Source organism: Coptis chinensis, chromosome 5 (genome assembly GCF_015680905.1).
Source record: "Coptis chinensis isolate HL-2020 chromosome 5, ASM1568090v1, whole genome shotgun sequence".
Classification (NCBI taxonomy): Eukaryota; Viridiplantae; Streptophyta; class Magnoliopsida; order Ranunculales; family Ranunculaceae; genus Coptis; species Coptis chinensis.
In genome coordinates, this window is record NC_141460.1 from 6,901,474 (window position 1) to 6,915,931 (window position 14,458).

Here is a 14,458-nt window from a genome sequence, read left to right on the forward strand (position 1 = left end):
GCTCAATATATGGGCAATGCATGAGTCAGACTTTAAACCTCCACCAGAGAAAGTTCTTAACTCTGAATTTATGTATTTTTAATAAAGTGACTTGGTTGGTTGATAAAAAAAAGAGAGAGAAAAAAGTCCAAAGGACACTGGATGAATAGGAACAGGCAAAAAACATGTGATGATGGTTCTTAAACAGCGCCCACCGTGGGGCTCGAACCCACGACCACAAGGTTAAGAGCCTTGCGCTCTACCAACTGAGCTAGACGGGCTTCCATATCTAAGTTTAAATATAGATAATATTACAACAAATCCGGGTCCGTATGTTCGTTCTTCCTTTTAAAAACCCACTTCACACTCATTCTTTTTAATTTGGAAGCACGAGCTGGACAAATGAGTATTTTACGGTTGGGTTTATTAATTGCCCTCACATCGGGTTTTGCGGCAATTATCATATACATCACTGGAGTCTCTAATCTCTGTAAGTCCATGTATATGTACTTTTCTTTTCACTATTATTATTATAATTTCTCATTTCTCATTTTGTTGTTTAGACGATAATGTTTCACTTTCGGATGAAGATGTCAACGCTTTGCTGTCATTACGAAGTGGTTTTCAGAAATGTGTGGTGAGTTTTCTAGTCTATTCTCCCGCTGTAATGTAATACATAGTTTGGTATCTGAGACATTTTTTTATTTGGGGGTCTAATTGTGTCAGAGTGCAAACGGACTAGGTCTAAAAGCTGTGAGTGGTGTAGACTACTGCCATATTAAAATGCAGTTTCCAAGTGAAACAGTTCCAAAGTGGGTAAGGTTATCCTTTGGTGCTTTTCTTTAATTGATCTTACTCTTCTTGATTTATAATGTTTGAACCTATTTTTGTGCAGAGGGATCCCAAATCAAGAGAGCTAGAAGGCTTGTCTTATGATTTCAATCTCTGTGAAGCAGTAGCTACATGGGAACAGGTGGATTATATAAATAGACCTATGTATTGTTTTCAGAATTTAATCAAATTATTAATGTTATATTCTAGGTCAAGATTCTCTCTTTCTTTCTAAGTTTACATTGACACAGATACAAAGTGTTTGACACGACGACATATAAAAAGTAACATATCGGTCACGGATTATTTTCAAAATATGGAGTGTCTATGTAACATATCTCTTTTTAAACCCTTGTTAAGTCGAGCAAAAACCTCGATACTCTTAATGTATCTTAGGTGTTTGAGCGGAACGGTTGGGATACTTTAGCAATGGCTATTTGAGATTTGAACTTGGCAAGAGTAAGAAGTTTTTAAATCCTACCTTTTGATTGTGAAGGTGTATTTGCAAAAGGCTTTGGAGGTGGACAAGAAATTTTTAGTTTGTTGAATGAAGCTACAATAGTGAATCCCATCATATAGGAATGAACTTCCCCTTACCAGAGATCTAATTTGAAGGAGAACTGGTAGAGAGATCATGGAATTTTGCTGTCTAAGGTTAGAATCTCGATAGTGTGACGATATTACCCTCAAATCATTGAGCGAAGAATATTGAGGAATTAGTATAGTTACCGTGTGCTCTCTCTACAGTAGTAGATGAATTTCTGGCTAACTATAATTGTTGATGTGATTAACCGTTAATTGTATCAGTATATTAACTCTTGACATAAGAAAAAAAAAGCAGTAGAGATTAATTTCAGTAGCGATGGTTCATGGACCTCATGATGAATATTTTGAAAACTTGCATTTTGAAGTAGAAGTTATGTGATACCGGCAACGACCACAGGCGAGGCTTTCATTGGCAAACAAATTTCACTGTGGTACTATATTAGCATTTGATGATATTTTATTTTATTAAAAAAAAGTGCCATTTTGATGCACTTGCTACTAATAGTGATATGACCAGTTGATTACAATGCCGAAGAATCACGAAGTAGTTGTTCTGACCCATTATGGTTGTTTTCTCTCACAGCCGAACTTGAAACTCACCATTTGATGAAGGGAATGAAGATTTCTCCCTTGTGATCACCCCGCGATTTACTAATAAGCAAGGGGTTGAAAAACCTTTTCTAACAAAAAAACATTATTGATTACTAAAACCCAACTTGGCCATGATGTAGCTTGACCAGATTTGGTCCAGCCTAGGCGTCCATCCAAGATGGCCTCATGTCTTTAATGACGATTTTTATTTTATTTTGTCTTATTAGGATCTAGTTTATTTGGAAAGTTTATTAGGGTTTCTCTTTTGCTTGGAGCTTAAGAAACTTATGTTTCTCCACCGCCAGGATATGGCCACTTCCTCCACGTCCATGACGGGTTGTGTCGTGTTGTGCAATTGGTGGTGGAGAAGCATTTTCAGCAGTTGGTTTTTATTAGTAAAGAGTTGCTCTTTAGTTAGTCTATTTTCGGCTTTTGTACTAAATTAAATCACTTCTGCATCTATTATTTCTGTCAGGCCATAGGCCAACAAGTTTGTTTATTATAAGTGTAGAAGATGTAGAATTCAGACACCAAATACTTATTGTTTAGAAATACTTTATACCAACCATTCATACTTTACAATTTGAAATAGTCTAAATAACCTAAAAGGAATAATTAAACCTGATTCATTAGTAGCCCTAAAAATAATCCTAGCATAGTAGTAAATTTGGGGATCAAAATGAGGGTTTGGATGCATAAAGCAAGACATTATGTGATGTAGAACATTAGTCGAGTTGTCAGTGTCATAGGTGTGCGCCTATGTTCCCTCTACATGGTATAGGTGTGAGCCCTTTAGTTGAGTCTAATCCCATAGTTCGAGTCCATTAGTTAGTTGGACACATGTCGTGTTCCTATTGGTTTATGCTTTCTAGGTTTACTTTAAATAACGGGCTTGTAGTTAGAGTTTCGGTAGTTGTGTTTATGTGTGTGATTTGTGATTGAGAGATTCAATAAAAGAGTTATTTTTAGGTGGTCTTTTAATTGTATTTCATCGGGCACTATTCACGTCACTGTTCACCCAGGTTACTGTTCATGGTATTTTTTTTTTTTTTCTTGAAAAGTCAATTTTTTTTGTGTTGTTATGATGAATCACAAAGGAACTCGAGGTCGTCCTCCATCCATGGATACTCGCATGTCTCGTTTAGAAGAAAGCATGAAGAACATGACACAGATGTTCCAGAACCTGATGGAAGCAAAGTTTCCAGTCCAAAGAGAGGTGCAACAACCACCTCCACCACCACAAAATAATGGTTCAGTGGCTAGTACTGATAATACATCTCAGGTTGATGGTTCAATCCCTCTTTTGAACCCTTTTGCGCCTACAGATCCAAAAAACAACAGAGAGAACAGAATTGGCATGAAAGATAACACCAACAGGGAACCTCCTCTCAATGAGGAACGTGAGGGTGTACCCCTCAATGATGGCGCCGCTCGACTGCCGACAGGTGTTGAAGCCCCCCTATTAGGCGCTCCACCAATCTTTGATAAGTATGAAGATGAGTCTCTTTTTGATAAGTACGAAGATCTGATTGGGAAAATTTTGTGACTCACTTTGACAAACGAAGTGATTTGTTTTTCAAAAAAGCACCCCCGATTGCAGATTTGGATTTCCTTAAAGAAAGTCACATATGTTGGTGAAGTTACAAGCTTTCAAGACGAGTCATTGATACCAAATTTTTTGGTGCATTTTCTGGTTATTGTTTTCATAATTTGTGTGCAAGAGCATGTTGTGGGTTACTGATTTTAAGCCAGGGAAGCTGCTACAAAGAAAAAATTCATGGCTGGATTCCTTTCAGCTGGAGTATTGGCTGATTTCCTAAAGCTTGTGGACGTGGTTCTCTTTATCTGAAGTTTTTGTTGATTAGAAATTCGATGACGAATTTTTTTCGGTTGGGGAGAGTGATGTAGAACATTAGTCGAGTCTCTCAGTGTCATAGGTGTGCGCTTATTTTCCCTCTACATGTTATAGGCGTGAGCCCTTTAGTTGAGTCCAAGCCTATGGTTCGAGTCCATTAGTTAGTTGGACACATATCGTGTTTCTATTGGTTTATGCTTTCTAGGTTTACTTTAAATAACGGGCATGTAGTTAGGGTTTCGATAGTTGTGTTTATGCGTGTGATTTGTGATTGAGAAATTCAATAAAAGAGTGATTTTTAGGTCGTCTTTTAATTGTATTTCAATTAAAGTGTAGATTCAATTAAACTGAAGCTTCCGCCAGTAAGATCTACATTATTATGTAAGGTATGACAGCTTTTTTTGAAAAAAAAACTGCTGTTAAAACATTGAATTGGCCCATTACTAAAGCACATATCTGTAGGAAAGCGCGTATCATGGGCATTGTTTACTGTTCTGGAAAGTTTCTCAGCACGCAGTGGATAACCATTGTAAACTTTAAAATTGCCTTTTAACTGTTCAGGGATTTGCTGTAAAACATTGTGGTAGACTGGTAGATATTACTTAACCTTTTCCGTTTTTGAACTTCCATTTTCACTAGAATGGATCTATGAGTGATTGAGTGATCACATGGAATTATTCTGGGAAATTTGTGCAACCACCATTCTAGCTTTTATACCATTTCATTCTTTCAGTCTTTGTTTTACTTTTTTCTTCTGCTCTACTTGCTAATGTTTCAATGTCGTATTCACTGACTTATTTTTTAAATGAAATGCTCAGGTTAGGAACAGTACCACGATACTCACCAGAGAGTTTATTGACGCTTTGCCGAATGGATGGGAGGACTATGCATGGCGGAGGATTAATAAAGGCATACTATTGTAAGTACTTTGGTTTATAATGAAATAAGGTCCAGATGGCACTAACCTGCTCTGTATCTCCCCCACCCAATGAATAGGAAAAAATGCAAAAAGCTACAAGAAAAACAGGAGCAGTGTACATTGATCAGTTCCAGGGCAGGCATCACTTTCCCTGTATTTTGTGGTTCTCCAAAGCCTCAATCCAGCAGTTTTTGAGCTGATTCTTCTCCTAATCCGGCAGAATAATGAACCCTACGTGGCTATGTCCCAAGTCCATCAAATTCTTTGAAGCAATCGTTTGTTGTCTTATAATAGTTGTTAAGATTTGAATTCCTTAAGTTATGAACCACTTCAATGCGCCACCGAGCTCAAAATTGGTAGGAAAAAGAACTAGTGTATTCATGCTTGATGTAGAGTTAGTCCACCTACTATAGTGATACTGATAGAGATAAAGATTATTGTGTAATTATAGTTTTGTTAGTTGAGACAAGGACAATAAGTGTTATTTGATAGAATGTAGATAACATTTTGGTCTTGAAGATATTGAATGATAGCCAAAGATGTTGGATTTTTCAATTCACTAAGTACGATAAAACCAAAAATCTCGACCAATATGGGCCTTATATGCGAAACTTGCAACATCTCATCTTTGAAGTGAAGGAGATTATGTTGACTGGGCTGTTGTGGGATCCTCTTTTCAAAGGCCTCAATTTCCAGGATCTTGTGTTCTATTGGTGTGCGGTGGTTTTGTTGTTTGCCTTACATACTCATGTCAGGCTAAGGGGTGACAACCTAGTTACCATTCAGATGCCTGTTCACCCCCTCTATTTTCATCATGACGTAGTTCTGTTTCTTGTTAATATTAACTTCATTTTGTTGACGAGAAAAAAATAATTATGAAGTTCAAATGCCTCTGTATGGCATGTGATAGCAGTCAGGTTGAGTGATGATATTCTAGAATTATCTTATTTGTGGCAGTTAGCATGCATAAAGTATACATATTCCAGACTCGAACCTTTGAAGTTTCACATTCCTAATTTTACCCACTTAAACCCACTCGCTTTGTGTTCTGGTTAAGTGCAATCTCATGTCAGTGTTCCATCTACTGTTGGTAAATCGAAAATGTACATTTGAATAGCTATATTACACTCTAAAAACCCATATGATAAACTGACTGGCCCAGTTGTGTATAAAATCACCGCAACTTTGTAGTTGTCAACAGTATCCCTAGTGAAATTACAAAGGTCCTCAGCGGTGCCAGCTTAGACCTACTTCTTTGTATTCTTTTTACCCTTTTTAATAAAATGTATTTTTTGATGTCTGAAAAAAGAGAAAAAACATTATACTTGGACTTAATATGTAATTCCCAAGAGTTCAGCTTTTATTAAAGCTGTGGATAACTCAAAAATGATTGTTGTCTGGTCGTTTTGGTTTCTACTGTGCAGAAACAACTGTAAGAATAGGACACTGTGCATGGAGAAGCTTGCCCTGGTCCTTCCTGAAAGACCTCCATATGTCCCACGTCAGTTTGGTCGATGTGCTGTGATAGGTAACTCTGGTGACCTTCTCAAGACAAGGTTTGGAAAAGAGATAGATGGTTATGATGCCATTGTCAGAGAAAATGGTGCACCAATCCAGGTTTTACAATGTCTATTTTGGATGTTATCTGATGCTATTTTTTCTTCTAACTTTGACCTCTCCTTGCATCTGTCTGTTATTGCAGAACTATACAGAGTATGTTGGAAGGAAGAATACATTTCGCCTTCTTAATAGAGGTTCTGCCAAGGCACTTGATAAAGTTGTGGAGTTAGATGGTATGATCATCATTTTGTCATTTTAAGCGTGTCACTGCTTGTAGCAAAGGCTAAAGATTTGGTATTTTCAGAAACTGGGAAGGAGGCCTTGATCATTAAAACCACAGTGCATGACATCATGAGCAAAATGATTTGGGTATGTACATTGTTTCTTTGGTCTGTACTTCTTTATAGGTTAGTGTTTCATCTAAGGCAAGCGTTACTTATCTGTTTTATCTGTGGAATATGCTTTTGCAGCTTCTATTGTTGTTGTCATGCTTTTATATTCTTAAGATGTCCGACTTGCAGAGTTTATTTATCAGCTAATTCATAACCGCCATATCTACCTAGGAGTGTGCATTCGGGTCGGATGGTGTTACCCGTACCTGAAAACTCGTGTTTTGATCGGTTTCGGGTTACCTGATAACTGAACTGACAATTTCGGTTGGTTTTGGGTTCGGGTAAAAAAAAGAGAAAAGGCTACCGATACCTACCCTCTATCCAATTGGATCTTATTACCCCGTCTGGTCCGGTTCTTCAAAACCAAAAAAATTAGGTCATAAAGGAAGAAGAAGAAGAAGTTACAGCTCTTTGTTTCTTGAGAAAGTGCTAACTTCTGAAAACATGTGGTACAACAGCACTTCACAAATCCAAATTTTCTCAACCAAAAGAAATTTTCTCAACCAACACCACCACTTCACAAAACCTTTAGCCCCTTCTCTCAAATTTCTCAACCGAAAGAAATTCTCCACTTCACAAACAACAAACCTACAAACAACAGACCCTTCTCTTGTTTATCTCGCTGCCATCTTCGATATGTAAGTTTGGTGGCGGTGTTCGTTTCAAAAGCTTTGAATTCAAACCCCCTTTGATTGTAAGTTTGGTCACATTTGTGTGAAACCCCCTTTGATTGTAATTGTTGTTGGTCAATTTTCTACCATATGGAATGTTCTAGGGTAATTTAATGGGTCAATGGCTAGTGTAGTTGATTCATTGTTGGGAATAGGATGCGAATTGTGGAAATTGTGGTTTGTTGGGATGGCTTGGGGAGTTTGTTGTTTCGAGTTTTGACTACTGAGTCAATAGTCCAAAACCTTAAATAAGTCTACAAAACAAACAAAACGAATAATGCGAGTAAACAAGTAAACATGCAGGAAGCAACCAAATATCACTAAGGCAGTAACTATGCAACTATGAACTATGCCAGTGGTGTGTGTGAAAAAAAGAATTTGCAAGAAACCAATCCTTCTTCAAACAAACCAATGACTGCAAATTTTCTGGAATCAAATGAGATCCGAATTCCAATAAAATCCTTCCACTTGTACTAAATGCCGACTCAAATGCAACTGTAGACACATGAACTGTAAGTAGATCATGAGCCATAAGTACACTAAATTTGTCATCCTCATCATTGGCAATGGGTCCACTATCTATATATCTTGTCATTTCTTTTTTTGTTGAAGAAATTTGATTAGGCACCGAAGTACTAACTCTATTTTTTGAAGAAGTGTTGGAAGTAGAATATGATGCTACATTTGTAGGTTCTACACCATACTTGTTTGGATATAATTCAAACAGAGTACCTAGGTTGGTACGATAGTTTATTTATTTTAAGTTGCCTTCTCGAAATTAAGAATAGTAAGAATACGTTGCATTTCTATTTTGTAACGTGGATTCATAATTGAAACAGGAACTAAAGGCAAAAACGTTTGGTCTCTAATATTTGTTAAATTTTTTTGCCATTGAAATAGCAGTAGAATTGTCCTTGTTTTCATTTAAAAGTGACTTAATATCTCCATTGTGAAAACAAAACTCACTAGATGTCACATAATTACTATATGGAAAAAGCTTTGCTGAATCGGAAAATATTTTGAAAATGTCTCTTATATATCCAGTACTCAACCAATCATCATCCGAAATTACAAATCTTCAAGATTATTGATTAGAAATGTATATGGTATTATGACTTTCAACATGACAGTCCAACGGTGTAGGACATCAGATGATAAAATAATTGAGGGCATATGATGTAAAACACAAACATCATAAAATCTTTGCAATTTTGTGGGAAAAGCTTCATAATTTTCACAAACTATTTAAGATTATCGAGAATGGTACCAAAGTACTTCATTGTGAACATGTGCAGAACAACAAACATGAAACACTTATTTTAATATGTCACCAGGAAATAAATTATCACAAAGAATGCCCACGGCATTATCATTATTTGATGCATTGTCTAAAGTAATTGAAAATACTTTTTCAATAATAGCAAAAAAAGCAAATTAAATGACCCGTGTGTAGTGATGGACATTCATAAAAACAAATTTTTTTTTTTGCAATTGCCAATCTATCTATAAAGTGTCGTAATACACTTATATTGGTTAAGACTTCTAGCAGTCCATAAATATTAAATAAGACAAATTTTACTAGGTGCATATTTCAGTAAAGCAATGACTTCCAATTTTTTCGTTCGAAACAATTTCTTTATATTTTTACAAATGGTAGAGCTAGAAATATTTTGATATTGTGGGAAAAAAAATTGTAGAAATCCATTCCTCAAGTTTTTCTTCAATCTATAAACATGAAACTTCTTCTAAAAATAAAAAAAAAAAAAACTTCAAAAACGTGCCTTTATATTCAAAGACAAATTACAAAAATCACCAATACTAAATATACTCAATTGAGTTTGGTTTTGTTTACTCTTTCTTAAACATGTAGACATATGAGTCTGAAGAGAAGATAAACCCGTTTTTTTTTTTTTTTTGATGTCATTGAAAATTGGCAATGGTTACATGACTTTAGTACACAAATGGGGGATTTTCTTTTTTTTTTAGTAAATTGATCCCAAACTGGGAGTGTCCATCTTAATTGTTTTTTAGTAAAATCTACCTTAAACTACATTTGCACTTTCCATATTAATATCTATATCTAAATTATTCTTCTTGTTATCATCAAAATCAAAAGCATTAGCATTTTCATTTTTCAAATCGTCGTTATTCATGTTATCTATCATCTAAAATCAAAGCCAAATAGTAAAACTACTTAATACAAACAGTAATGTATAAGTAAGAATGAGGTTGTTGAAATAATTATGTAAATAAGTTTTTATAGTAATAGTCTAATACTCTAATACTATGAGCTAAAAAATTGCAAACTGAATAAATGTGATTGGAAATGAAAATCGGATGCTTGAGAGTGAAGTCTTAAATCTTTAATGTATATTGTCTTGAAGTTTAATATATTATGTCATGTAGTAACTAGAATTGATAGCAATGCAAATTGAACACCAAAATATAACTCGAGATAAAAAAAAAGAAATGAAGATCTAAGGTTTGAGAGAATTAGAATTACAGATTTTGTGAATTTGTGGGTTGAATATAAAAGTTTCATGTAATTATAGTTTTCTTTAAATCCCATTATACAATTTTAACTTTGAATCTCGGTTGTTAGAAGGTCCAACAACTATATTTCATGGCTGAAGTGGTAAATGTGCAAAATATAGTTGTTGGGGGTTTAATTTTGAAAAAATAGCTGCTTGTGGTGGTAAAATTAAAAAATAATAGTTGTTGGGGGTGTAAAAAACACAAAAGAGTTGTTGGGTTTATGTGGGTTTTGAGGTTGGGTTGTTCAGTTTCGGGTTCAAAAGTAAGGGTTGGGTACTCGAACCTCACCATGGTATTAGTCAGGTAGGTTTTGGATTGAATTTTTTCGAGAGCGGGCCGGTTGTTTCTTAAGTTTCGGGTAACGGGTTCAATTGCACTACTATATATATACCCAAGTTAGGGTGTGCAATTGGACCTGAAGCCCGACTACAAAAACCGACTCGCACCCAATAAAATCCGAACCCCAAGTCTACCCAATATATATATCCCGACCCTTACCTAATAACTCAAAATTGAACCAACCCGGAATCCGACCCAAAACCTGCCAAATTTTCATTCAACTTTTTTTTTTGTTTAATTTTTGCACCAGAACCAACTCTTTTTATTCAATTTTAGCACTCTAACAACTATTTTTTAAAAATAAAACCTTCAACAACTATATTTTGCACATTTACTGTTTTATTCATAAAATATTTTGTTGGACTTTCCAACAACTATAAGTCAAGGTTAAAAATGTCTAATGAGATGTTAAAAAATCTATAAATACATGAAAATTTTCTCTTCAAACCATAAACTCTCTAATATTTCTAATTCTTTAAAATATCCATTAGCATTTCAATATATGTTTTATCCTTGAGTTATATTTTGGGGTTCAATTTGCAATATTGTTACCAAATCAAGTTGGCACATTACATCAAAGTTTTGAACTTCGAGTTTGAAGTATATATCAAGATTCAAGATTTCAATCTCAAGTATCCAATTTTCATTCTCAATCATACTTATATGGATACGGTTAGCAAAAAATTTAATTCATATTATGTATATAATTCTTTAGACAACTCTCTTTCTTACTTATGTATTATTGATTGTATTTCAGCTAAGTAATCTTCTTGTTTGGCTTTCATTTTAAAATATGGACAATATGATTGATTTTGATTTGGAAACTGAAAATGCTAATGCTTTTGATTTTGATGATAACATTTGGATGTAGAAATGTTACTATGGAAAATGCAAATGTAGTTGAGTCTACTTCCACCACCAATACCAATAGAAATGTAGCTTATACTGGAAAGCCCAAGAAAGGAAGGTCCCCCACTCCCCCGTTTGGGGTCATTTTACATCAAAGGAAATGAAAACGAGAATTATTTGTACTAAAGTTGTATGTAACCATTGCCAACTTCCAATGATATATCATGTTAAAAGGAATGATACATCTTCTCTTAAGACTCATGAGGCAAGTTGTTTAAAAAAGAGTGGTAAACAAAACCAAACTCAATTGAGTAGATCTAGAACGGGTGATGTAAGTAATTGGTGTTTTAATGCATATCAAGCAAGTATGGACACTTTGAAGTGTTTGAAGTTCCATTTGTATGGATTAAAGAAGAATAACTTACGGAATGGGTTTACATGTCTTTTTGCCTACAATATCAAAATATTTCTAGATTTTTCTTTTGTTATGATATTAAGAAATTGTTTGAAACAAAAAAAATTAGAAGTCATTATTTTACTAAAAAATGCACGGGTAGTATTTGTCCTCAGATTTGTGGACCACTAGAAATCTTCACCAATGTGTATTACGGTACGTGTTGTTGATGGTGATTGGATTTTGCAAAAAAAGAGTGATTTGTTTTTGTGAAAAACCATCACAACACATGGGTCCTTTACTTGTTGACTCTCTACAATATAAACTTATTGAATTTGGTATTAGTAAAATGTACATTCAATTACTTTAGACGACACATAATGATCATGCCTTGGGAATTCTTATGGATAATGTATTTTGTGATTACATATTAAAGTGATTATTTCACATTCGGTATTCCTTGTTCTGCACATGTTCTTGACCTTAGTTTAATGTGGCTTTTGAAAAGGTATTTTGGTACTATTGTGTAATTTTAAATTGAAAAGATTTCATGATGTTTTTGTTTTACATAATTTACTTTTAATTATTTTGTCATCCGATGTCCCACACCGTTGAATGCAACATTTGACATGTTGAAAGCTATAATATCATATAGAGTTCCAATAAATAGTCTTGTTTTAGACTGAAAATTAGAATTGGTAATTTCCGATAATCTTTGGTTGATTACCAATAGAATAAGAGGTTTTTCAAAATATTTTTTGATTTATCAAAGCACTTTTTGTGTAGTAAGTATGCTGCATCTAGTGGGTTTTGTTTACACATTGTTGATATTAAGTCACTTTTAATAAACGGGAACAATCATATAAATCCTATTGCTACATATGGCAAAAAAGTTTGACATATATTGGACAAACCAAGCGTTTTTGCCTTTAATGTTTGCTTTAATTATGGATCTACGTTACAAAATAGTAGTGTTACGTGCTTTTACTCTTCTTAATTTCGATGACAAAATGTAAGTAACAAAATGATGGATGGCTATTTTTTAAAATTATATCTAGATAAGCATGGTTGAAAACCTATGAATGTAGAATCATCTTCTGCTTTTTCTAATAATTTTTCAAAAAAATTGAAATTTATTTGTCGAGTTAATACTTTTGTGTTTACGCCAACATCTTCAACAACAAATGAATTGGCAAGATGTATATGTAGTGGATTGTATTATTGTTTATGAGGTGACAAGTTTAGTGTATTAGATTTTTGGAGGACTTATGCTGGACAATATCCCATTCTTTCAATTATGGCTCGTGATTTACTAGCAATTCTTGTGTTTTCAGTTTCATCCGAATCGGCATTTAGTAACTTTTTTGGAATACCAATCTTGTTTGATTCCGAAAAATTATAATCATTGGTTTGTTCGAAGGATTGGTTTGTTGCCGAAAGAAGAAAGAGGAAACCAAAACCGTGAAATCGAAAATCTTACAAATGCCTAGGAATGAATTAAATTGTTTACTAAGGGTGTGTTTGTTAACTAGCAAACCTCTAGTGGGAAAATATAAAATTTGCCAGTGTTTTCTTACTATAGATTTGCCTGGTAAATCTCTAGTGAGAAAATTTTAGTTTGCTAGGAAAATCTTGGGAAAATCTTCTATTGGGAAATCTCGGGCAAATTTCAGGTTGGTGGTTGAGAAAATCTTGCGATATCTTCTACTGGGAAATCTGCCATCAGAGAAGCTAATGCATGACCTTTTTCTGCAGTGTGAGGCTCATATAAGATGTGGTAAGCACTTAGATAGCTAGACCAATCAACGAGGCGGCCAGACTCTTCGGCTCATCCGAGTGCCTTGCGAAGGGGATATTTTGTATATACTTTAACAACACGTCCTGAAAATATGGCTTAAGCCTGCGTGTTGCATGCACTAGGGCAAACACGATTTTCTCAATTTTAGAATATCTACTCTCTGATCCAGTCAACATTTTGCTAATGAAGTATATTAGGCGCTCATCCCGATTGTCCATGAACAATATTGCGCTTACTGCAATCTCAGAGGCTGCCAAATAAATTCCAATGTTTTGGCCAGTTTGCGGACTTACCAGGACGGGGGGTGAAACCAAGTACGCTTTAATTTTTTTAAAAACCCTATTACAGTCCTCATTCCAAACTAAGGTACCTTTCAACGTTTGAAACAATGGCCTGCATCGATCCGAATACTTTGATATAAATCTATTCAGGGCTGCCAAACGACTAGCGAGCCGCTGAATTTCTTTTTTATTCAATGGTGGGGGCATTTCGAGAATGGCCCGAATCTGTTCAGGGTTTGCCTCAATACCCCGTCGAGTCATCAAAAATCTTAAGAACTTTCCAGACGCTAACCCAAAGGAACATTTCGAAGGGTTCAACTTCGGTTTGTATCTTATGAGCCTATTGAATACCTTTTGTAAATGCTGAAGGTGGTCGGGTGTTTCTTTGGATTTGACTACCATATCATCTATGCAAACTTTCATGATACGCCCAATCAGTAAACATTGTATTCATCATCCTTTGATAGGTGGCGCCTGCATTTTTCAAACCGAATGACATTACTCTAAAGCAATATAGGCCGTGGTTCGTGACGAATGCCGTATGCACTATGCTCCTGGTCTTCCTCAAGCAGAGGTATCTGGTTATACCCAGAGGAAGTGTCCATGAACGACAGACGCTCGAACCCCAAGGTTGCATCAACTAGATCTGAAATACGAGGTAATGGGTATGGATGCATTGGGTAAACTTTGTTTAGGTTGGTGAAGTCAATGCAAACCCTGAGCTTCCCATTTTTCTTTGGAACCGTGACGATATTAGATACCCAAGTTGGGTATTCGACGAGCTTAATGAACCCTGCTCCAAGCAATTTACCAATCTCGTCATTGACCTTTAGTTTTTGTTTTGGAGCCATCCTCCTTGATCTTTGTCGAACTGGTTTGAATCTCGGGTCAATATCGAGCCTGTGGCAAGCGACATCC

At 35.2% G+C, this 14,458-nt stretch overlaps 1 protein-coding gene and 1 non-coding gene across 3 annotated transcripts in view; one reads left to right on the forward strand and one right to left on the reverse strand.

Moving 5' to 3' along the window:
* The window catches only part of LOC147496441 (Glycosyltransferase family 29 (sialyltransferase) family protein), a 30,450-nt gene that overhangs the window by 257 nt on the left and 15,735 nt on the right, over positions 1-14,458 (forward strand). The window contains exons 2-9 of one of the 2 annotated variants that reach the window (XM_086559460.1): positions 368-469; positions 543-616; positions 706-795; positions 875-952; positions 4,621-4,721; positions 6,146-6,338; positions 6,424-6,514; positions 6,586-6,650. In XM_086559460.1, the coding sequence (XP_086415586.1) occupies positions 382-469; positions 543-616; positions 706-795; positions 875-952; positions 4,621-4,721; positions 6,146-6,338; positions 6,424-6,514; positions 6,586-6,650 (780 nt within the window). In that variant the 5' untranslated portion in view covers positions 368-381. Of the gene's footprint in view, positions 1-261; positions 470-542; positions 617-705; positions 796-874; positions 953-4,620; positions 4,722-6,145; positions 6,339-6,423; positions 6,515-6,585; positions 6,651-14,458 lie in introns of those variants that run through there. The other variant, XM_086559461.1, reaches the window with a different exon arrangement.
* TRNAK-CUU (transfer RNA lysine (anticodon CUU)) lies at positions 188-260 on the reverse strand. The gene has a single exon. It is a non-coding gene; the product is annotated as a tRNA-Lys (tRNA).